The following is a 24,744-nucleotide window of genomic DNA, read 5'->3' as shown; positions in this document are numbered from 1 at the left end:
GAGTGGATGTGTTGTGTGTTTGGGGGCTGGTGAAGTGAAGGAGATGTGAGGAAGTGAATTTAGGAGACAATGAAAAAAGGATCCTTAAGTGGAAAGAGATTAAATGCGAGATATACAGATGGAAGGGGAGTGTAGAAAGAAAAAAGGTGCTTGTGTCTAAGAATATATCAGGAGTAACAGAGAACCTCTGAAGACCACTACTTCTTCCACAGACCTAAGTAATGTTTAATTCACTGTGTCACCAACATTTTCAATATTATTTACAATAAGGTTATTGTTGTTGGTCATTTATCTTAAACAGCTAACAACCATTGACAAAGCCAATAGTCCTGGCAGTTTTAGTTGTATGACAATTATTGCATTACATATATGGATGCAATAACACAGCTCTGAAAGGAAGCAAAACACCAGTGGGGGGGGGGGGCACACTGGGTAGCACAAATGTATTTTAGACGCTTAAGCCACGCCCATAGGTAGAATCCACGCCCCTTTTAGGCGCCTTCCCTTTGTTTCATCCAATGAAAGCCCTGCCCTGCCAGTACTCCGCACTGCTTCTCCTTCCCTTCCCGAGAGGCCCCGGCGGCTCCCCAGCCTGTCCTCCCGCGCCTGAGGGCGGCCACCCCCCGAGTGTGTGCCTCACCCCTCGGTGAGAAGGCGCTCCAGCGGAGCCCGCCTGAGAAGAGCACACGTCATCTGACGCCGGCACGTGCGCCTCCCGCCGCCAATCCGCACTTCGGGATTCTGTTTGTGGAGCTCGGATTGGCTGGGGTTTACGAATCAAAGATCGCCTTGCATCTCACCAACACCTCCGACTCTCAGAATATGTCCGGCCGTATGATTGGATGTTTCGTGACCCGGAAGCGCTAAAGGAGGACATGTCCGGGTTAAAAAGCTCGCTATGGCGGCTGAGCGTGAGTCCATCCTCTGTCCGTGTGAAGCAGCGGGCGGGCGCTGTGTCCCTCCCCCCTCAGTGGTAAAACCCGATCACAATTAAGTATTCTGATATGATGCCCCTTAGGCCTGTGGTAGCAGGCGCCGTGCACGGCTCGGGCTCAGCAGGGGAGAGTGTTTACATGTGGGCCGCACTCCGGGAGCAGGTGCCCCCAGGGGGCTTCTGTGTCACAGCAAGCGCCTGGAAGCCCCTCTGACCCCCCCCCCTGCTCCTTCTAGTGCAGCTGAGTGCAAACTCAACCATTACCCCGGTCGCAGCAGGTCAGCGCCTCAGTGTCCGGGCCCCTTCTGTCCGCAGGCAGCGCCTCCGCGCCTCTTGGCGGGGCCTCGAGCTGCTTTCCGGCACTTGGGCGAGTGGTTGCTACGCCTGGGGTGCGGGGTGGCTGTTGAGTGTTGCTGCCCTCCCTGGGACCCCGGGGACGTGCTCCAGCGTGTGCAGTGGGGGCGGGATCTCGAGCAGGGTAAACAAGCCCCAGCACCTGTGCTCTGCAGAGGTGGAATATCAGATCTTTAATCCTTAACTGAATTTTCGATGCTTGCTGATGGTCTCCCTCCTTATCGGGGTAAGGCTTTCAAGTACCTTTAACTCTTAACACTGGGCGTTCGTCAGTCCGCCTTGCCACTCTGAAGTATCCCAGTCCCATGTGTGACTAGTCCACTCACCCAGCTGTTTTCTTTACCTTCGTTCACTCGTCCTGAATTAAAGAGTTCATCAGGACTGTAAATGCCACAATGCAGCACTGTAGGGCTGCCCAGATTGGGCTGGTTGGCCTTCTCTTTACGCTTTATCATGGAGCCATCGGACCTCCAGTCCGCCCAGAGCGTGTCTTGACTGTCCCCAATGAGAAGCAACATGCTTGATCTTGTATATAAGTGAATATTCATACAATAAAATTCATATTTATCCTAGTTACTTAGTTTGAATGCTCTAAACTCATTTATCACTCCCTTAGAGCTATTCTTCCTCATTTGCCTATTTTAGTTTTTTTACTCAAATATTGACGGCTGCCCCCAAATGTGCCCAGTTTTGGCTGGAAGCTGAGGCATGAACTGATAAGCTGACTTCCCTAGAAGCACACCATCTGGTAAGAAGTGTGGAAGTGGTTCTATTTAGTACAACTCCTCTGGAATGAGATTACAGGTTCGAGTTACCGGGATCCCAATCGTATTTTGAAATGAATTAAAGTTTCACTGTGCCACTCAAGTTTGAAGAAGCATCTCTTCAAGGGGAGATATGATTTCACACATGCCGCAGCCTATTTTTGAATTGCTGTATTGACTGAGAAACATATTACTTTCCCCTACCCCATATTGCCCCTTATAGGATTTTTTCCCCCCTTCCAATAAACCATAAGAACTGTTGCTAGAAATGCAACTGTTACCAGCTGCGGCATTTCGCTGAATGTATTGGGGCTACAGTGAAGGGACTTCATACTTTGTAACATGTTGCAATTTCCTGTTGTTAATTGACCCAAGCAGTATGTCATCTGATGCAATTTCCGGTAATTTTGTTAGTCATTCAAGCATGAAAATTCCTGTATCTTTTTGATTGTAGAATGTTCGCAAATATAGTTTCACTACCCTGTTACATCTGTATCACACTGTCTCAGAGAGTTTTCAGCTGCTAGACCAGCACTGGCTGTGAGGAATGCATTTAAAAACATTTTGTAGCTGTCTGAGTCTTGTTGGTAGCTCATACTGCTCACGGATGACTTGGTGATCTCTTCATTGCTTCATTCCACAGCATCCGTAAAAGCAGTATAATGTCGGCTGAATCTGGAGGCTATAGTGGTACTGCAGAAAAGCTGTAGCCTTCTGCCTAAACAATTTGGTAATTACAGGACTCTTCTCTCCAGCTCTTGTGGCCTATACAGCCTGCCTCCTAAACGCAGTCTGGTCCACTTTTAATTGTTCCGGCACACATTCCTGAGCAAGCCTGCAGAACTCTTCCACCTTAAGTTCAAGCAAACGGGACCAAAATGTACCAATTGTAACTCACTGTTTGGAGGAATTCATTTATCACTGCCATTGTGCTACCCTTTTTGATTATTTATGTTCCCCACTACATCTGCATTGACTTACTAAGCGTGGGGTTGATAGTCCTGAAACCTACCAGCCGCTATTCATTTGTTTAGAAATTGGTAAGACAGAGGCACGTCGAAGAGTTTGTACTAATGTGGATTGATATATATTTTTTTTTAACATTGGTTCCTCCACAGAGGTTTCGATTTTGGCTTCGATGGAGCTCAAACTTCTGCTGCAAGGAGGATGATTATAATAATTTTTTTTGTCTGTATTCTCTGTAGAGTCCCTGTATTTGCAATGGAGTCTGAGGCTAGTGGTAGCCTGCGACCCATAAAAGGCCAATCTGGCAGCCTAGGAAAAGTGTCCAGCCAAACTAAAACACACTTCAAGGTGTCTCGCTTCATCATGGAAGCAGGTAGGTAATACAAAAGGGGTGTGGTGTTTGCATTGGGTGCTTACCTTGATAAAGGGTATGTGAATTTGCCTTGAAATGCATAGAGCACAGTACCAACATGCCTTTTATGCTAAGCTATTTTAATAGTGGCCAAACCTGATAGATGTTAATCACTATGATGACAGCTAAGGGCAACGGGAGTGTTACTGTCTGTGGCTTAGTATATCTTAAGGTAATCATTGATTTTGGGCATAAAAAAATTATAGATACATATTTGATTTGGGGTTTATTTAATCCACATTACTAATCTCTGTTTTAAAAGGTGTTCTGTGCTGTGCTTTCTATCTTTGAGCCACTGACACTCAAACAAGGTTGATGGCCTTTAATTTCACCCAGATAAGCTTGAATGGCAGATGCACATGCTGAGAAGAGGATAAGAGTAACCGTGAAGTGGCCTTACCTAAAAGGCAGATTGATAGAAGGAATCCATTGCTCTTACACCTCTCCATCACACGGCCACCACTGCATCCTATAATACAAGTACGGCACCTCAGTCATGGCGCACAACATCGAAACACTTCCCGCAAAAGATCTGCAATACAAACACCCATAATGCGGGTGTTGGTGGTTTCGGGGTGCTGTGCAGGACCAACCGCGCATTCTGAGTTGGCCGCTGAGAAAGGTGAATACCAAAGTAACTGTGATTCCTCATGCTCCGCTGTTTCAGTCGTACAGTTTACCTGCTTTTAGCTTGTGAACTGTGCACGGGCAAAAAACAGGAATCCCGTTATTCTCTCCGTTGTAATTTATACAGCTCCCTTGTAATGAGATTTCAGGTTTTGTGGCTGTGTGCTCGAGTCCCACACTCCAAGCAGCGTGCCTGTGATTTCCCCGCAGTACACCCTCAGTAGGGAGTCCTGTAGGGCTTAATGTGCGCTTTCTGTTCCCTAGGAGTGAAGTTGGGCATGCAGTCCATTCCCGTTGCAACCGCCTGCACCATTTACCACAAGTTCTTCTGCGAGACCAGCCTGGACACTTACGATCCTTACCTGGTCGCCATGTCTGCCATCTATCTGGCAGGCAAAGTAGAGGAACAGCACCTTCGGACCCGGGATATTATCAACGTGACTCACAGGTACGATTATAACATTATAGCAATCTCCCCTTCCTGGGAACCCCAAACAACACCATAGCACCACACTCCCTTCCAAAAAACACCCTGGCTATTCCCCTTCGGGATTCACAATCATGTCTTTTCTGTCAGCAGATGAACAAACTCAGTGTTGAGATGCAATATCTCACCTTCTGTAGCCTTGTTCTGGACCTTTAAACTGTCTAATATATGCCCGTCTTAGCTTTGCTGGAATGTCCATGTTCATCCCTTGGACCCTTGGCATGTGAATTTTCAGAGCTATGATGCTGTGCAAGCTTTTCTTTGGCACAGTGGTGCACATGCAGAATGCTCCATCAGCTTGCTAATTGTAAGGCTTTCCCCAACCACCCTTGTCCCACCCTATTTGTTGATTTTCGGAATCCCCTTTCCATTCGTACCGCTAATAGCCAAAGTTTACTAGGGAATAAATGCTGGCACAGCCCATCCAAACTTGGCACCAAATGACAAGGATAACACGCTGTCCCTGTAAAAGGAACTTCTGAGGGTCCTTGTCTGACATTCATCTGGGATGGACAAAAGTATTGAAGGAGCAGTAATACCAACTCGAGCCGCATTACTCGAGCAGCAGTAATACCATCCCGAGCAGCAGTAATACCATCCCGAGCAGCAGTGCCGTCTTGCGCGCCGAGTGGTGGCATTTGTGCTGTTTCTTGGCACTGAACAAGCTCCTGGTGTTAAGTCAGCGTGACGTACTGATTTCTGCCCGCTCATGGAACTCCGCGGAATCTCGCAGTGTTTTTATCTAAGACAGTGGAATTTTGCAGGGTGAAACTCTGTGAGTTCCTCTCACCCCTACCTTATATCCTCCAGGGCTACAGCTTATTGTGTTCTCTTAAGAATCTAAATACAGTAAGATACATCTTCATTTTACGGGTATTCATACAGCCTACCTGCAGTGAATCAAATTCACAATTTTTAATGTACAGTAATCTATTTCTCCCAACTTAGTCATCGCCTTCATCTCTATTTGCAGGCACTTGAACCCAGGCAGTGAACCTCTGGAGTTGGACGCCCACTTCTGGGAGATGAGAGACAGTGTTGTGCAGTGCGAGTTACTCATGTTGCGCCTTCTTAATTTCCGCGTCTCCTTCCAACACCCACACAAAGTAAGTTATATCATCTTTCTGCTTCTTGGTTTTGTGATGTTTTAGAGGGAAGCAATTGCGCCTTTGGCTAGACGCCCTGCTGGAGCACAGGAAAGAAAGGAGTGATGGCAAATCAGACAGGAAGTCTACTCTTTACATGTTTATAATGTGAATGCGTCTCATTGCTGTGCTGTGGCTTTTCATGCGAGGCGCACTGTCCTCAACATACACCGTTGAAGTGCCTTAAGGCTAGGAACTTAGTCAAACGGCCACATGGCATTGTCTGTCTTGCTTTACATCCTTGCACTAGTTACTACTACTAGTTACTACTACTACTAGCGGCTGGTGAAAACATTCTTGTCTACAGCCCACCGCACAGTCGGAGAGAAGTTCTGATGGCTGAGGCTTGTGTTGAGCAGAATTCGTTTTTTTCAGAGAGCCAAAAACAACATGCTTTAACCAGTGTTCAGTTTTAGGTCCAAACATCAGTTAGTTTCCTCCTAAAATAAGACAACCAAGAAGTAGGTTATTAGAATATTTTGTTTAATAGTACAGCTCTTTCAGCTTTTAAATAATGTTTGGAGATAAAACATGTGACAGATGACCCAAGCCTTCTTAAAAATTCACCTAAATCACAGCTGTCTCCTCATTTGATTTGATGTCCCAAATGTTGATTTTATTTCACAGTATTCTTGAAACGGACTCCTCCTTTTACACAGCGAGATCCTGATTAGTTGGTGGTTTAGCGAAGCTGTGCCTGTGTTCTTTTGTTCATTTTAGTATCTCCTGCATTACCTTGTGTCGCTGAAGAACTGGATGAATCGGCACTGCTGGGATCGGACGCCCATCGCACAGGCTGCTTGGGCCCTGCTGCGGGACAGCTATCACCAGGCCTTATGTCTTCGATACGAGGCACAGCACATTGCGGTGGCCGTCCTGTACTTTGCCCTACAGTGCTATGGTGTGGAGGTGCCAGCAGACGTGGAGACCGAGAAGCAGTGGTGGCAGGTGATTCTTTGTTCTCTCTACACTCCCTGATGCTTCACATAAGGGTTGCAACATACCAGAGCAGCATTCAGGCATAACATGAAACCCAGGGGAAGCTTTGCAATTTTTTTCAGAGGCTTTGTTTAAGGGGCCTTGTTAACTTGAAACGAGTATTATGTGTAATAGTCTCCAGCATGTATTTATTAGTTGTGTTTTCTTTCTTTTTTTTTTTTTCCTAAATCAAGAGGGTTCATCCGGTGGCATCTTGGCACCGAAGATCATTACTCACTACTATAGTTGGAGTTCAGTTTGAATATAACCTTGTTTTTAATTGTATGTTTTCCCAAGTCTTAGAAAGTCCAGAAACTCCAGTCTGCCTGCCGACGCTGCTTCTCTGGATTTTGTAAAAGCTGGGCTAGATAAAAGGGCTGAGGTTCTTCGCCACCATTTTTAAGATGGGACAGATTTTGAAAATCATATAGCAGTGGGAAAGTTTTTATTTTTAATTTTTTTTATAAATCTTTGAACCATTTTATCTACCCGCCATAATGATTTGCATCCTGTCGCATGTCAGAAGTATGATTTAACTGAGGCCTGTGAATGCCTTGTACAATATTAAATCCATTGTATTAACTCAAAGTGGTCTTGCTGATATAAAATCATTCCGCATCCTCACTTCCTCGACAAGTGAGATGAAGATGAAATGAAGCACATTCGTTGTTTCCTAACTGATAAAAAAAAGCAAGATTGAGTTGACAGTGCTAATCTCTTGAGTTTGAGGATTTATTCAAATCTTGGGCCAGAAATTGGGGTTCCCAGAGAGAGGTTGGATTACTTGGCATCAAAATGTCGACCTAATACTATCAGTTTTAATCTCTTTCAGCACATCCAACTATCTACAGATTTTAAACCAGCCCAAATAAGTGATATGGGACCTGTAAGATTAAAGTCAATTTTTAATTACCGCTAAACATCAATAGCATGTATAAAAATTGATCAGCCCATCTGATAGTATTGGAGTGACCATCAAGCTCACGTACAGATTAGAGCTTGAACGGGCGAATGGTCTCTCTGACATTCTAGCTTTTTGAATAAAACTTGTTTGGGGATTCTATCAGAAAATCTTTCAGGCTTGTGCGCACGCATCCTAATTCATAATTATTGCCCAGGAGACATAGAAAGATCCAACATAATCGGGTCGGCAACACCGCCTCAATAGGAGATGCCCTGAGTTTCAGCAGTAGACGATCCTGCAGCCCTTTTCCTACTTTGAATAGAAAGGTATACAGCCTAAGCCTAATTAAGGAGATAACCCAGTTTCTTACAGTGTAGGATCTAATTATTAGATGAGGGATATGTACCCACTTCTAGTAATAAACACAATCTTTGTTTGGGTGAACCACTAAAGTCACTAAACAACAGAGCTCAACCCCTTTGTAGCTATTACACAGACCAGGCAGGCTTAACTTTGAGAGAATGTGCTTTTTAGTGCTAAACTATTATTAAAATAAAAATATCGATAAGTAAAAATCCAAAAATGTAATAAAATTTGATAAATACAATTACGCAAAACTGACAAAAATCCAATAAGAAGATCCGGAGAAATTAAGTTTTAAAGGTTTAAGTAGAAATAGCGCCAAGAAGCACAACGTGCTGACAATATTCAATGGTTGCAGTAGAACAGGACCTAGGTACAATTTGATGCTGACTGTCGGGGAGCACGGGTCGGATACACCAACCAGGTTCGTCCTGGTCAAAGCTCTTACTTTCTGACCTCAAATGTTATGTGAACAGCCACTGCAAACCCATCAAGCAGGATGTGACATTGAAACTGGGTGTGACACTTTTAATGTCGTAAAGGATCCTTACAGCCCCCTTGAATTTTCAGTTATTTTCAGATGGGTCATCTCTGCCCATTCAGGTCAGACTTGTGTTCTCTTTTTATTTCATACCTAGAAAGAATCTGAGTTCATCATTGAACTGTATTTTTAATAACTATTACAATAATTGTTTAATCATTTGCCTGGCTAGTCTCTTTCCTGAGATACAGGATTAGTATTTAATAGTGCATATAATTGTTTTCCTAGGTAACAGCCAAACCTGCAACAATGATAAATAGCCTTTAAGGCATTTTCACTGTTAGGGACATGTTTATCATTAAACTTTTACATGTCCTTCTTTTAAATACCCTGCATCATGGGCAGCAAGACCTACATAGGAGTGACATATTAATTCATATTTAAAAGGAAGGTTTAGGCCTGTCAAATTTGACAGATCAAATTTGCGGTTAAAGCTTGCACAGCTAGGCTACTGGTGGCAGGCTTGCAGCCTTGGTTAAATTGTCACTGTAGTGGATGGCACAATTGGCGCTGCAGTCCACCCGTGACATTTATGCTGCAGGCCCTGGTTACACCTTGGTACCATATACTAGGCACTAGCGGTAAGTTAAGTATGCCTGTAAGAAATTGGGTTACAGTTGAGGTGGGTGAAACCCTACTCTGGCAGCAACCACAATTCTCTGTTAGGTGAAGTCACACTCAATCGCTAAACTAACCTGTGCTCAACCCTCTGTTAGCTTGGCACAGAGTAGTCCGGCTTAACTTGGAGGCAATGCGTAAAGTATTTATGCAGCACGTCAAACAGTAACAAAGTGAAACACAAGAAAAATCGCATGCCAACTTAGAAAAATAGAATTAAATTTAATAAACAATTCAAGACGAAACAAAAATAATCTAGTCACTAGAAGCAGACATATGCAATCTTAAAGATTTTAGTGAAAATAGCACCAAAAATCATAGAGCCAGCTGCGGTTTTCTGGTCACGCCGGACAAAGTCACAAGTTCAGCCGACCGTGAGGGAGCAGGGGCTGGCTATGGAAACCAGGTTAGGCCTGTTGAAGAGTATCTTAAATCTTGGTTGCAGAGCATTGCTGGGTCGTGGGTCAAGGGTGCATTGAGCAGCCAAGGCAATGTGTAGGAAATTACCATCTTGCCTGGCATGTTACCCCCATTTTTCACTGTATATATGTTGTTTTAGTTGTATGTGTCACTGGGACCCTGGTAACCCAGGGCCCCAGTGCTCATATGTGTGCCTGAATGTGTTACCTGTGTAGTGACTAACTGTCTCACTGAGGCTCTACTAATCAGAACCTCAGTGGGTATGCTCTCTCATTTCTTTCCAAATTGTCACTAACAGGCTAGTGACCATTTTTACCAATTTACATTGGCTTACTGGAACACCCTTATAATTCCCTAGTATATGGTACTGAGGTACCCAGGGTATTGGGGTTCCAGGAGATCCCTATGGGCTGCAGCATTTCTTTTGCCACCCATAGGGAGCTCTGACAATCCTTACACAGGCCTGCCACTGCAGCCTGAGTGAAATAACGTCCACGTTATTTCACAGCCATTTTACACTGCACTTAAGTAACTTATAAGTCACCTATATGTCTAACCTTTACCTGGTAAAGGTTAGGTGCAAAGTTACTTAGTGTGAGGGCACCCTGGCACTAGCCAAGGTGCCCCCACATTGTTCAGAGCCAATTCCCTGAACTTTGTGAGTGTGGGGACACCATTACACGCGTGCACTACATATAGGTCACTACCTATATGTAGCTTCACAATGGTAACTCCGAATATGGCCATGTAACATGTCTATGATCATGGAATTGCCCCCTCTATGCCATCCTGGCATAGTTGGCACAATCCCATGATCCCAGTGGTCTGTAGCACAGACCCTGGTACTGCCAAACTGCCCTTCCTGGGGTTTCACTGCAGCTGCTGCTGCTGCCAACCCCTCAGACAGGCATCTGCCCTCCTGGGGTCCAGCCAGGCCTGGCCCAGGATGGCAGAACAAAGAACTTCCTCTGAGAGAGGGTGTGACACCCTCTCCCTTTGGAAAATGGTGTGAAGGCAGGGGAGGAGTAGCCTCCCCCAGCCTCTGGAAATGCTTTGTTGGGCACAGAGGTGCCCAATTCTGCATAAGCCAGTCTACACCGGTTCAGGGGACCCCTTAGCCCTGCTCTGGCGCGAAACTGGACAAAGGAAAGGGGAGTGACCACTCCCCTGACCTGCACCTCCCCTGGGAGGTGTCCAGAGCTCCTCCAGTGTGCTCCAGACCTCTGCCATCTTGGAAACAGAGGTGCTGCTGGCACACTGGACTGCTCTGAGTGGCCAGTGCCACCAGGTGACGTCAGAGACTCCTTGTGATAGGCTCCTTCAGGTGTTGCTAGCCTATCCTCTCTCCTAGGTAGCCAAACCCTCTTGTCTGGCTATTTAGGGTCTCTGTCTCTGGGGAAACTTGAGATAACGAATGTAAGAGCTCAGCCGAGTTCCTCTGCATCTCTCTCTTCACCTTCTGCCAAGGAATCGACTGCTGACCGCGCTGGAAGCCTACAACACTGCAACAAAGTAGCAAAGACGACTACTGCAACTCTGTAACGCTGATCCTGCCGCCTTCTCGACTGTTTTCCTGTTTGTGCATGCTGTGGGGGTAGTCTGCCTCCTCTCTGCACCAGAAGCTCCGAAGAAATCTCCTGTGGGTCGACGGAATCTTCCCCCTGCAACCGCAGGCACCAAAAAAAGCTGCATTACCGGTCCCTTGGGTCTCCTCTCAGCACGACGAGCGAGGTCCCTCGAATCCAGCAACTCTGTCCAAGTGACCCCCACAGTCCAGTGACTCTTCAGTCCAAGTTTGGTGGAGGTAAGTCCTTGCCTCACCTCACTGGGCTGCATTGCTGGGAACCGCGACTTTTGCAGCTACTCCGGCCCCTGTGCACTTCCGGCGGAAATCCTTTGTGCACAGCCAAGCCTGGGTCCACGGCACTCTAACCTGCATTGCACGACTTTCTAAGTTGGTCTCCGGCGACGTGGGACTCCTTTGTGCGACTTCGGGTGAGCACCGTTTCACGCATCCTCGTAGTGCCTGTTTCTGGCACTTCTCCGGGTGCTACCTGCTGCTGAGAGGGCTCCTTGTCTTGCTCGACGTCCCCTCTCTCTCCTGGTCCAATTTGCGACCTCCTGGTCCCTCCAGGGCCACAGCAGCGTCCAAAAACGCTAACCGCACGATTTGCAGCTAGCAAGGCTTGTTGGCGTTCTTTCGGCGGGAAAACACTTCTGCACGACTCTCCACGGCGAGAGGGATCCGTCCACCAAAGGGGAAGTCTCTAGCCCTTTTCGTTCCTGCAGAAACCGCAGCTTCTTCTGTCCAGTAGAAGCTTCTTTGCACCCGCAGCTGGCATTTCCTGGGCATCTGCCCATCTCCGACTTGCTTGTGACTTTTGGACTTGGTCCCCTTGTTCCACAGGTACCCTAGATTGGAAATCCACAGTTGTTGCATTGTTGGTTGGTGTCTTTCCTGCATTATTCCTCTAACACGACTTCTTTGTCCTTAGGGGAACTTTAGTGCACTTTGCACTCACTTTTCAGGGTCTTGGGGAGGGTTCTTTTTCTAACTCTCACTATTTTCTAATAGTCCCAGCGACCCTCTACAAGGTCACATAGGTTTGGGGTCCATTCGTGGTTCGCATTCCACTTTTGGAGTATATGGTTTGTGTTGCCCCTATCCCTATGTTTCCCCATTGCATCCTATTGTAACTATACATTGTTTGCACTGTTTGCTAAGACTATACTGCATATTTTTGCTATTGTGTATATATATATATATCTTGTGTATATTTCCTATCCTCTCACTGAGGGTACACTCTAAGATACTTTGGCATATTGTCATAAAAATAAAGTACCTTTATTTTTAGTATAACTGTGTATTGTGTTTTCTTATGATATTGTGCATATGACACTAAGTGGTACTGTAGTAGCTTCACACGTCTCCTAGTTCAGCCTAAGCTGCTCTGCTAAGCTACCATTATCTATCAGCCTAAGCTGCTAGACACCCTATACACTAATAAGGGATAACTGGGCCTGGTGCAAGGTGCAAGTACCCCTTGGTACTCACTACAAGCCAGTCCAGCCTCCTACATTGGTTGTGCAGCGGTGGGATAAGTGCTTTGAGACTACTTACCACTCTTGTCATTCTACTTTTCATAAGAGAAAAATATACAAAACAAGGTCAGTGTATATACACATAGCCAAAAAGTTTTGCATTTCCATTTTTCACTCTTTTCTAAGTGCTGAAAAGTACTTCTAAACTTTCAAAAAGTTCTTAAAAAGTTTAAAAAGTTTTTTCTCTGTCTTTCTAAAAAGTTCTGAAAACTTTTTTCTCTTTTTCTATCACTTTAACTCTCTCTAAAAATGTCTGGCACAGGCCAAAATGTTGATCTGTCCAAACTTGCATATGATCACCTTAGCTGGAAAGGAGCAAGGAGTCTCTGCATAGAGAGAGGTTTGAGTGTAGGGAAGAATCCTTCCTTGGAACTGTTAATTAACATGCTTAGAGAACAAGATAAGGCTATAGGTGCCCCATCTGTTGAAAAAGTACCTAATAGTTCCCAATCTGATTCAGGGACTCCCCCAGGAAAAGATTCAGGAAAGAAACTTCCTAGCCTGCCCATTACTAGACAGTCTAGCATAGTTGGTAATGATGATGAGCCACACCATACAAATAGTGTTGTCTCACATCATAGCAAAAGCATTTATTCTCACCATACTGGTAGTAATGTTTCTGTTAGCCAAGCTGTTAGGGTGGCTTCTGTAAGGGACAGGTCTCCTTCTGTTCATTCCCATCATACCTCTGTATCTAGGAATGTCCCTCCCACCAACCCTGATGACAGAATGTTAGAGAGGGAACTCAATAAGTTGAGGGTGGAACAAACCAGACTGAAGCTTAAAAAGCAACAGCTGGATTTGGATAGACAGTCTTTTGAACTAGAGAAGGAAAGACAGAAGTTGGGTTTAGAAACCCATGGTGGCAGCAGCAGTATTCCCCATAGTCATCCTGCAAAAGAGCATGATTCCAGGAATCTGCACAAGATAGTTCCCCCTTATAAGGAGGGGGATGACATTAACAAGTGGTTTGCTGCACTTGAGAGGGCCTGTGTTGTACAGGATGTCCCTCAAAGGCAGTGGGCTGCTATCCTATGGCTATCATTTAGTGGAAAAGGTAGGGATAGGCTCCTTACTGTGAAAGAAAATGATGCTAATAATTTCCAAGTTCTTAAGAATGCACTCCTGGATGGTTATGGCTTAACCACTGAACAATACAGGATAAAGTTCAGAGAGACCAAAAAGGAGTCTTCACAAGACTGGGTTGATTTCATTGACCATTCAGTGAAGGCCTTGGAGGTGTGGTTACATGGCAGTAAAGTTACTGATTATGACAGCCTGTATAACTTAATCCTGAGAGAGCATATTCTTAATAATTGTGTGTCTGATTTGTTGCACCAGTACTTGCTGGACTCTGATCTGACCTCTCCCCAAGAATTGGGAAAGAAGGCAGACAAATGGGTCAGAACAAGGGTGAACAGAAAAGTTCATACAGGGTGTGACAAAGATGGCAACAAAAAGAAGGATGGTAAGTCTTCTGACAAGGGTGGGGACAAATCTAAAAATGAGTCTTCATCAGGCCCACAAACACTCTGGTGGGGGTGGTGGGCCCAAATCCTCTTTTACTCAGAACAAGGAAAAGAAACCATGGTGCTATTTATGTAAAATAAAAGGCCATTGGACAACAGATCCCAGTTGTCCAAAGAAAAGCACCAATGCTCCTACCACTACAACCCCTACTGCTACCCCTAGTGTCCCTACTAATAGCAGTGGTGGTGGGAGCAAACCTACTAATAGCCAATCCAAGGGAGTAGCTGGGCTCCCTATTGGTAACTTAGTTGGGGTTGGCCTTGTTAGGGAGGCCACAGAGGCTGTTAGTCTCTGAGGGGGCTATTGATTTAGCCACCTTAGTTGCTTGTCCCCTTAATATGGATAAGTACAAGCAGCTACCCCTAATAAATGGTGTTGAGGTTCAGGCCTACAGGGACACTGGTGCCAGTGTGACTATGGTCATAGAGAAACTGGTCCACCCTGAACAACACCTACTTGGTCACCAGTACCAAGTAACCGATGCTCACAACAACACACTTAGCCACCCCATGGCTGTTGTTAATCTCGACTGGGGGGGGGTTACTGGTCCAAAGAAAGTTGTGGTAGCTTCAGATTTACCTGTAGACTGTCTATTAGGGAATGATTTGGAGACATCAGCTTGGTCAGATGTGGAGTTGGAGGCCCATGCAGCAATGCTGGGCATCCCAGGGCATATTTTTGCTTTGACAAGGGCTCAGGCCAAAAAGCAAAAAGGACAGGGAAGCTTGGATCCTGGAACAATGGACCAAGTGCTCCCTAAAGCTAGGGCTAGTAGAAGCAAACCACTTCCTACTATCCCTCCCTCTACAGTGGATTCTACTTATGAGGAAGAATAATTCCCTCCCTGTGCAGAACCTACACCAGAGGAGCTGGAAGCAGACACTGCTGAGCTTTTGGGTGAAGGGGGGCCTGCCAGAGAGGAGCTGAGTGTGGCACAGCAAACCTGTCCCACATTAGAGGGTCTCAGACAGCAAGCTGTCAAACGGGCTAATGGGGATGTCAGTGACTCTCACAGAGTTTACTGGGAGGACAACCTCTTGTACACTGAGCATAGGGATCCTAAACCTGGAGCTGCCAGGAGATTAGTGATTCCTCAGGAGTACAGAAAGTTCCTCCTAACACTGGCACATGACATTCCCTTAGCTGGGCATCTAGGACAAATGAAAACTTGGGACAGGCTTGTTCCCCTGTTTCATTGGCCTAGAATGTCTGAGGACACAAAGGAATTTTGTAAGTCCTGTGAAACCTGTCAAGCCAGTGGCAAGACAGGTGGCACCCCAAAGGCACCCCTTATCCCACTGCCTGTGGTTGGGGTTCCCTTTTGAAAGGGTAGGGGTTGACATAGTTGGCCCCCTTGACCCTCCTACTGCTTCAGGCAATAGGTTTATCTTGGTGGTAGTGGACCATGCCACAAGATATCCTGAAGCTATTCCTTTAAGGACCACTACAGCACCTACAGTGGCAAAGGCCCTCCTGGGAATATTTTCCAGGGTGGGCTTCCCAAAGGAAGTGGTATCAGACAGGGGAAGCAATTTCATGTCTGCATACTTAAAGGCCATGTGGAAGGAGTGTGGTGTAACGTACAAGTTCACAACACCCTATCATCCACAAACAAATGGACTGGTGGAGAGATTTAATAAAACTCTCAAAGGCATGACTATGGGTCTCCCTGAAAAACTCCGCAGGAGATGGGATATCCTTCTACCATGCCTCCTTTTTGCCTACAGGGAGGTACCCCAGAAAGGAGTGGGCTTCAGCCCCTTTGAACTTCTTTTTGGACACCCTGTTAGGGGTCCACTCACACTTGTAAAGGAGGGTTGGGAACAACCTTTAAAAGCTCCTAAGCAGGACATTGTGGATTATGTACTTGGCCTCAGATCAAGAATGGCTGAGTACATGAAAAAGGCCAGTAAAAACCTTCAGGCCAGCCAGGAGCTCCAGAAGCAATGGCATGATCAGAAGGCTGTTTTGGTTCAGTACCAACCAGGGCAGAAAGTGTGGGTCTTGGAGCCTGTGGCCCCAAGAGCACTCCAAGATAAATGGATTGGTCCCCACACAATTGTTGAAAAAAAGGGAGAAGTCACCTATTTAGTTGACTTAGGCACTGCCAGGAGTCCCCTTAGGGTGCTCCATGTCAACCGCCTGAAACCCTACTATGACAGGGCTGATCTCACCCTGCTCATGGCAACTGATGAGGGACAGGAAGAAGACAGTGATCCTCTACCTGATCTCTTCTCTTCCACAGAACAAGATGCTCTTGTGGAAGGTGTAGTTTTGGCTGATTGTCTTACTGCTGAGCAGAAAGACAATTGCATAAATCTCCTAGATCAATTCTCTGAACTCTTCTCTACTGTGCCAGGTACCACTTCTTTGTGTGAGCACACTATAATACTGGAGACAGTTTACCTGTCAAAAGTAAGATCTATAGGCAGCCTGACCATGTCAGGGACTGCATAAAGCAAGAGGTCCAGAAGATGTTAGAACTAGGAGTGGTTGAGCACTCTGACAGTCCATGGGCTTCTCCTGTGGTACTGGTACCAAAACCCCATTCCAAAGATGGAAAGAAGGAAATGCGGTTTTGTGTAGACTATAGAGGTCTCAACTTAGTAACCAAAACTGATGCTCACCCTATACCCAGGGCAGATGAGCTCATAGATACACTAGCATCTGCCAAGTATCTAAGCACTTTTGACTTGACTGCAGGGTATTGGCAGATCAAATTGTCAGAAGATGCTAAACCTAAGACTGCATTTTCTACCATGGGAGGACATTACCAGTTTACTGTAATGCCTTTTGGTTTGAAAAATGCACCTGCCACTTTTCAAAGGTTGGTGAACACAGTCCTGCAAGGGCTGGAAGCTTTCAGTGCAGCATATTTGGACGATATAGCTGTCTTTAGCTCCAGCTGGGATGATCACCTGGTCCACCTATGGAAAGTTTTGGAGGCCCTGCAAAAGGCAGGCCTCACTATCAAGGCTTCAAAGTGCCAGATAGGGCAGGGTAAGGTGGTTTATCTGGGACACCTTGTTGGTGTGGAACAGATTGCACCACTACAGGGGAAAATCCAAACAATTATTGATTGGATTCCCCCTACCACACAGACTCAGGTGAGAGCCTTCCTAGGCCTCACTGGGTATTACAGGAGGTTCATTAAGAACTATGGCTCAATTGCAGCCCCTCTTAATGACCTAACTTCCAAAAAAATGCCTAAAAAGGTATTATGGACAGCAAACTGTCAGAAAGCTTTTGAGGAGCTGAAGCAGGCCATGTGCTCTGCACCTGTCCTGAAAAGCCCTTGTTACTCTAAAAAAGTCTATGTCCAAACTGATGCATCTGAATTAGGAGTAGGGGCAGTCCTATCACAACTTAATTCTGAGGGCCAGGATCAACCTGTTGCTTTTATTAGTAGGAGGTTGACCCCTAGAGAAAAGCGTTGGTCTGCCATTGAGAGGGAGGCCTTTGCTGTGGTCTGGGCTCTGAAGAAGTTGAGGCCATACCTGTTTGGCACTCACTTCATTGTTCAGACAGACCACAAACCTCTACTTTGGCTAAAACAAATGAAAGGTGAAAATCCTAAATTGTTGAGGTGGTCCATATCCCTACAGGGAATGGACTATACAGTGGAACATAGACCTGGGAGTAGCCACTCCAATGCAGATGGACTCTCCAGATATTTCCACTTAGACAATGAAGACTCACCAGGTCATGGCTAGTCTTATTGTCCTTCGTTTGGGGGGGGGGTTGTGTAGGAAAGTACCATCTTGCCTGGCATGTTACCCCCATTTTTCACTGTATATATGTTGTTTTAGTTGTATGTGTCACTGGGACCCTGGTAACCCAGGGCCCCAGTGCTCATAAGTGTGCCTGAATGTGTTACCTGTGTAGTGACTAACTGTCTCACTGAGGCTCTGCTAATCAGAACCTCAGTGGTTATGCTCTCTCATTTCTTTCCAAATTGTCACTAACAGGCTAGTGACCATTTTTACCAATTTACATTGGCTTACTGGAACACCCTTATAATTCCCTAGTATATGGTACTGAGGTACCCAGGGTATTGGGGTTCCAGGAGATCCCTATGGGCTCCAGCGTTTCTTTTGCCACCCATAGGGAGCTCTGACAATCCTTACACAGGCCTGCCACTGCAGCCTGAGTGAAATAACGTCCACGTTATTTCACAGCCATTTTACACTGCACTTAAGTAACTTATAAGTCACCTATATGTCTAACCTTTACCTGGTAAAGGTTAGGTGCAAAGTTACTTAGTGTGAGGGCACCCTGGCACTAGCCAAGGTGCCCCCACATTGTTCAGAGCCAATTCCCTGAACTTTGTGAGTGCGGGGACACCATTACACGCGTGCACTACATATAGGTCACTACCTATATGTAGCTTCACAATGGTAACTCCGAATATGGCCATGTAACATGTCTATGATCATGGAATTGCCCCCTCTATGCCATCCTGGCATAGTTGGCACAATCCCATGATCCCAGTGGTCTGTAGCACAGACCCTGGTACTGCCAAACTGCCCTTCCTGGGGTTTCACTGCAGCTGCTGCTGCTGCCAACCCCTCAGACAGGCATCTGCCCTCCTGGGGTCCAGCCAGGCCTGGCCCAGGATGGCAGAACAAAGAACTTCCTCTGAGAGAGGGTGTGACACCCTCTCCCTTTGGAAAATGGTGTGAAGGCAGGGGAGGAGTAGCCTCCCCCAGCCTCTGGAAATGCTTTGTTGGGCACAGAGGTGCCCAATTCTGCATAAGCCAGTCTACACCGGTTCAGGGGACCCCTTAGCCCTGCTCTGGCGCGAAACTGGACAAAGGAAAGGGGAGTGACCACTCCCCTGACCTGCACCTCCCCTGGGAGGTGTCCAGAGCTCCTCCAGTGTGCTCCAGACCTCTGCCATCTTGGAAACAGAGGTGCAGCTGGCACACTGGACTGCTCTGAGTGGCCAGTGCCACCAGGTGACGTCAGAGACTCCTTGTGATAGGCTCCTTCAGGTGTTGCTAGCCTATCCTCTCTCCTAGGTAGCCAAACCCTCTTGTCTGGCTATTTAGGGTCTCTGTCTCTGGGGAAACTTGAGATAACGAATGCAAGAGCTCAGCCGAGTTCCTCTGCATCTCTCTCTTCACCTTCTGCCAAGGAATCGACTGCTGACCGCGCTGGAAGCCTGCAACACTGCAACAAAGTAGCAAAGACGACTACTGCAACTCTGTAACGCTGATCCTGCCGCCTTCTCGACTGTTTTCCTGTTTGTGCATGGTGTGGGGGTAGTCTGCCTCCTCTCTGCACCAGAAGGTCCGAAGAAATCTCCCGTGGGTCGACGGAATCTTCCCCCTGCAACCGCAGGCACCAAAAAAAGCTGCATTACCGGTCCCTTGGGTCTCCTCTCAGCACGACGAGCGAGGTCCCTCGAATCCAGCGACTCTGTCCAAGTGACCCCCACAGTCCAGTGACTCTTCAGTCCAAGTTTGGTGGAGGTAAGTCCTTGCCTCACCTCACTGGGCTGCATTGCTGGGAACCGCGACTTTTGCAGCTACTCCGGCCCCTGTGCACTTCCGGCGGAAATCCTTTGTGCACAGCCAAGCCTGGGTCCACGGCACTCTAACCTGCATTGCACGACTTTCTAAGTTGGTCTCCGGCGACGTGGGACTCCTTTGTGCGACTTCGGGTGAGCACCGTTTCACACATCCTCGTAGTGCCTGTTTCTGGCACTTCTCCGGGTGCTACCTGCTGCTGAGAGGGCTCCTTGTCTTGCTCGACGTCCCCTCTCTCTCCTGGTCCAATTTGCGACCTCTTGGTCCCTCCAGGGCCACAGCAGCGTCCAAAAACGCTAACCGCACGATTTGCAGCTAGCAAGGCTTGTTGGCGTTTTTTCGGCGGGAAAACACTTCTGCACGACTCTCCACGGCGAGAGGGATCCGTCCACCAAAGGGGAAGTCTCTAGCCCTTTTCGTTCCTGCAGAAACCGCAGCTTCTTCTGTCCAGTAGAAGCTTCTTTGCACCCGCAGCTGCCATTTCCTGGGCATCTGCCCATCTCCGACTTGCTTGTGACTTTTGGACTTGGTCCCCTTGTTCCACAGGTACCCTAGATTGGAAATCCACAGTTGTTGCATTGTTGATTGGTGTCTTTCCTGCATTATTCCTCTAACACGACTTCTTTGTCCTTAGGGGAACTTTAGTGCACTTTGCACTCACTTTTCAGGGTCTTGGGGAGGGTTATTTTTCTAACTCTCACTATTTTCTAATAGTCCCAGCGACTCTCTACAAGGTCACATAGGTTTGGGGTCCATTCGTGGTTCGCATTCCACTTTTGGAGTATATGGTTTGTGTTGCCCCTATCCCTATGTTTCCCCATTGCATCCTATTGTAACTATACATTGTTTGCACTGTTTTCTAAGACTATACTGCATATTTCTGCTATTGTGTATATATATCTTGTGTATATTTCCTATCCTCTCACTGAGGGTACACTCTAAGATACTTTGGCATATTGTCATAAAAATAAAGTACCTTTATTTTTAGTATAACTGTGTATTGTGTTTTCTTATGATATTGTGCATATGACACTAAGTGGTACTGTAGTAGCTTCACACGTCTCCTAGTTCAGCCTAAGCTGCTCTGCTAAGCTACCATTATCTATCAGCCTAAGCTGCTAGACACCCTATACACTAATAAGGGATAACTGGGCCTGGTGCAAGGTGCAAGTACCCCTTGGTACTCACTACAAGCCAGTCCAGCCTCCTACACAATGCAAGGTCCTGGTGTGCAGCAGCTGTTCTGGGGGGCTGCAATTTAGAGTCCTGTGTCATCATCAAGGCCGCCTTCGTCAAACGACTTGCGATGCGAAGTCCTGCATCCATGATGCATCGCACACTGGATTTTTCCAAACAAGCTGCAAAGTCCTGCGTCAGGTTTGCATCGCACTGGAGTTCTTATGTGTGGTTTTTCGGTGGCAATGTGTTGTGCAGCGGCTTCGATGAAGAGCTTTTAAAGGTCCGATGCGTTCTACTGGCACCACACTGGGCTAGCAGAACACCTTTAGGCCCACTTCGAAGGATCCAGAACTGGGGTTGCACCACTTCTCGGGACAAGACTCACAGCAGGCTGGGTTCAAGATGATTGAAGCCTATTCTGTCCCTGAGGCTTCTGGTCAGGTGGCCAGTCAACTTGACCTTTGGACTCACTCTTGTGGTCCTGGGTTCGAGAGGGAGGTCCAGTCGTTTGCTCAGACAGGAGTGCAACAGGGCAGCAGAGTGGAAGCCCTTCTTGCAGTATGTCAGTCTTTCTTCTGAGTCTTCTACAGGTCCAGATATGAATGGAAGAGTTGGGGGCAAAGTCCTATATTTATATCTGGTGCCTGCTTTGAAGTACAAGAAGGTTCTGAAGGTTTCCATCCCCAGGAGGTGCTTGGAAGTTCCTTTCTCCCTGCACTGGCCCTAGATTGTCTCGGTAAGGACAGACCTGTATCAAACCCTTTGTGATGTGCAAGTGTGGTAGGTGGTATTTCCTCCCCTCTCATTACGTCAGAGTGGCCTATCCTGCCAGCACCTGTGTTCCCTTTGTCTCACTGTCTGGGAGCAATACACAAAGACTATTTGCCAGGTACACAGTCATGTTACCCAGAATTCAGGCAGTAGACACCAAATGGTTAGGACAAGAAAATGCCAAATTTCTATATTTCTAGAATTGTAACTTAAAATCTGACTTTACAATTAAAGAGGGCCTTTAATTACAATTTTATAGACGCCACACACAAAATTCCTACCTGCTTCCAATTGAAAGTTATCCTTCTTAAATGTAATAAGGAAACCCAATGTTCTCCTGTGGGAGAAGTAGGCCTTGCAGTAGTGAAAAACAAATGTAAGTTTTTCACTATCAGGATATGTAAAACTTTAAAAGTATATTTTGACCTTTTTTAATACACTGCACCCTGCCCTTTTATAAAAAACTTTATTCAGTACAATGGAATCACTATTCTGTCTTTTACGGGAGGCAGGCTTTGACTGCTGTGAGATGAATTAATAAAACTGTAGATTTCATATGAAAAAAGTGGCAATTTATTTAAAAACATTTATCTGGAATCAAGTCTTGAGGTGAAGCACAGTGTCCACTTTAACCAACGATCTTGTTCTGGCCAATGAGCCACTGGTGTAAAATTTAGCAGCATTAGATCCTTGTGTGACTTGAATTTGAGACTACCGTCGTATTCTATATAGTCGAGCTGCCAAAGCCGTCTCCAGCTGTGAAAGAAGTTTTAAATTCCAAGAAGACAGGGACAGGAAGAGGTGCATTCAGTAAGCTTGGTGTCCTGTTGGCAGTATCTTCGAGAAGAAAACATGGTTTTCTAAATGCAGGAAAGGTCAGGTGATTAAAAACAAGGATGCCTTCAGAGAATACGGGCACCTTGTAACACCTTTTGCGGCCAGGATATAACGCCAAGCACTGGTATAACACCTTGGCACTACGGAGCTGAGGTAAAATTAAATGGAACCCTGTAGCCAGTGTTAGTCTTTGGGAGAGGGTTGGGGCCTTTGTTAACATTGTGAACTTGGTTTAATTTGTTCCTCTAGTGAGCCAATTGGTGGGGTGGAGGTAGGGCTAGGGGGAGGGAGGGAGGGGCGGAAGTGTCAAATGGCATCAGTTTATGGGAAACAGAAATGTCTTTACTATGAGCAGGCCATGACTACCCTCATGCTGCAGCTCCCTTGTCTTGACATATGTGAAGGGAGAGCTCCACGCACCATCGCATACTTTTGAGATGGAAAGCATTGGTTGGGCGCCTGTGTATGGCTCTTAAGTGATACACTGGTTCACCTGAGACCAGTTGTTTAGCTTCATTTAAACCAGTGTTTTTTCTAAGCATCCCACAGTTAGCTACATGGAGAGCTCTTAGGCATGTCATGTTTTATTTTTCAATTTCCACTTGTATTATGCTGCGATTTCACTTCTCTTTTTCACTCTCTGCTTGTTACCTTTTCTGCAGGTTTTTAGTGAAGACCTTACCAAGCCGATACTTCACAGTATTATCTCAGAACTGATACAGCTTTACACATTGGACACTGAGATTTCCTAGCTGTTGTGGCGAAAGGCTTCTGCCAGAGGAGAGCAGGACAGGGCAAGGGTTTAGGAGCTGTGATTCGAGCCATTGAATCGGTCTGTGGTACGAGGGGGGCAGCACTTCAGCACTGGGAGAGCTTGGTTCCTTCCACCTTCAACCTTTCATCGAGGGTGTCCTATCCTGTGCTGGTTCCTAAACGATAGGCTTCGGTTGTTGGTGTTTCATTTGGTAGCTGAGACCCAGAACCTGGGATTTCGTTACAAGGGAGCAAATTGCAGCTTTAAGAACCATGGTTATATGGGTGCAACTTTTAAAGGAGTTGGAAGCAGTGTGTGCCAAAGAGACTTTTGTGTCTGGAACTCCAGCAACGCCTATCCAGATTTCCCCTGCTGGTTGGGGAACGCTGCGTGACATTTCTCCAAAGTATCCCCGTTTACGTCGCATACAGAAGGGGTACCAGTTGCTTTGGCACGTGCTCTCGGAAAGACTATTCAGTGTCCCTTATGAGCTCATCTGCTGACATGCAGATTTGTTGTGTACGTTTTTTTTTTTTTTTTTAATGCTCATTTCTCTCACCTTCCTTATATGATTTTTATCCTTCCTTTTCACCACACTCACTTCCTTATGTCAGTCATCCTTTCAGTGCGTCAAACTTACCAGTGTGTACCATATATGGCAATTGATCACATCTACTCAATTTAGCTCACTCTACATTTTTATTCAGTATTTTCCCCATTTAGGATGGCAAGATGGATAACTGGACTGTCTCCTCTGATGTGACTGATTTGTAAATTGAAATGTTTGAAAAGTGTTGTCCTGGTAGCTTGTTGCCTTTTGGATAAGCTATGTAAGAGCTCTTTGACCTGCCATCCTATGCCCTGGCAATTGTTTACAATTCCTTTGCCCACTGACTGACATTACTTTTGTTGGACTGCTGCTATCGGTTCCTTAACTTCCCCCTCTAGTGCACAGGCGGCCATCACTTGAAGCCAAAGTGCTATTGCTCACCTCAGCTGAAGGAGCCAATGGGAGACTGCAGAAGAACCTTCTGTGCTGCTGTTCAGTTTCATGTCTGCATTGCTAGACTCCATCTCTTCCTTCATAAAGCCTTCTATTGAAGATATTTGGAGCTCTGGACCCTCAGGTGAACTCGTGTCCTAAAATGCCTGCTGTTCTGCAAAGTGGTGGGAACATGTCTTGACTGCAGGGTTGGTGAGCTTGACACAAACTTGTTGTTCTCAAATGTGAAATAAAATTACTTGAAACCAGTGAACTAGATTGGACATTTTCAATTTAACATTCGTATTGATGTTTACATGCATTTCAAACACCCCCACCATTGGAAACGTTTTCCCTGCATTTCAAACCTTTATCACCTGGCATAACTGGACTTTATAAATGGCGGTTGGCCCCAAATTGAACTTAAGTTTTGAGTACTTGCATCTAGAGTCGACCGTGCATTGGACCGTTGTAATCAGAAAAGTGGCACACCGTTACATGGCTTTGGAATGACAGATTTCCATGCCTCAGTTGTTTGATTTTTG

The 24,744-nt window shown here is 46.2% G+C and overlaps 1 protein-coding gene across 7 annotated transcripts; it reads left to right on the top strand.

Annotated features, from left to right (window-relative positions):
- Window positions 1-513: 513 nt before the first annotated feature.
- CCNQ (cyclin Q) lies at window positions 514-24,473 on the top strand. 7 transcript variants are annotated; one of them, XM_069209407.1, is made up of 6 exons: window positions 514-2,036; window positions 3,258-3,391; window positions 4,322-4,505; window positions 5,518-5,650; window positions 6,410-6,637; window positions 23,126-24,473. In XM_069209407.1, exons 2-6 carry the CDS (start codon window positions 3,274-3,276, stop codon window positions 23,213-23,215), a joined length of 753 nt encoding a protein of 250 aa, XP_069065508.1. In that variant the 5' UTR covers window positions 514-2,036; window positions 3,258-3,273; the 3' UTR covers window positions 23,216-24,473. The 7 variants fall into 7 exon arrangements, with proteins under 7 accessions (XP_069065508.1, XP_069065504.1, XP_069065507.1 ...); XM_069209403.1 differs by lacking the exon at window positions 23,126-24,473 and adding an exon at window positions 6,862-7,255 and having other exon boundaries at window positions 589-911; XM_069209406.1 differs by having other exon boundaries at window positions 823-973.
- The last annotated feature ends 271 nt before the right edge of the window (window positions 24,474-24,744 follow it).

Source organism: Pleurodeles waltl, chromosome 10 (assembly GCF_031143425.1).
Source record: "Pleurodeles waltl isolate 20211129_DDA chromosome 10, aPleWal1.hap1.20221129, whole genome shotgun sequence".
Classification (NCBI taxonomy): domain Eukaryota; kingdom Metazoa; phylum Chordata; class Amphibia; order Caudata; family Salamandridae; genus Pleurodeles; species Pleurodeles waltl.
This window is presented reverse-complemented; position numbering and strand designations above follow the sequence as displayed.

What these genes read in the sequence shown, in the direction of transcription:
- CCNQ (XM_069209403.1), top strand. Translation starts at nt 3,274, where the DNA reads ATGGAGTCTGAGGCTAGTGGTAGCCTGCGACCCATAAAAGGCCAATCT. An exon ending in TCGCTTCATCATGGAAGCAG is followed by an intron (nt 3,392 to 4,321) that starts GTAGGTAATACA and finishes TCTGTTCCCTAG; the next exon opens with GAGTGAAGTTGGGCATGCAG. An exon ending in CCGAGAAGCAGTGGTGGCAG is followed by an intron (nt 6,638 to 6,861) that starts GTGATTCTTTGT and finishes TCCTAAATCAAG; the next exon opens with AGGGTTCATCCGGTGGCATC.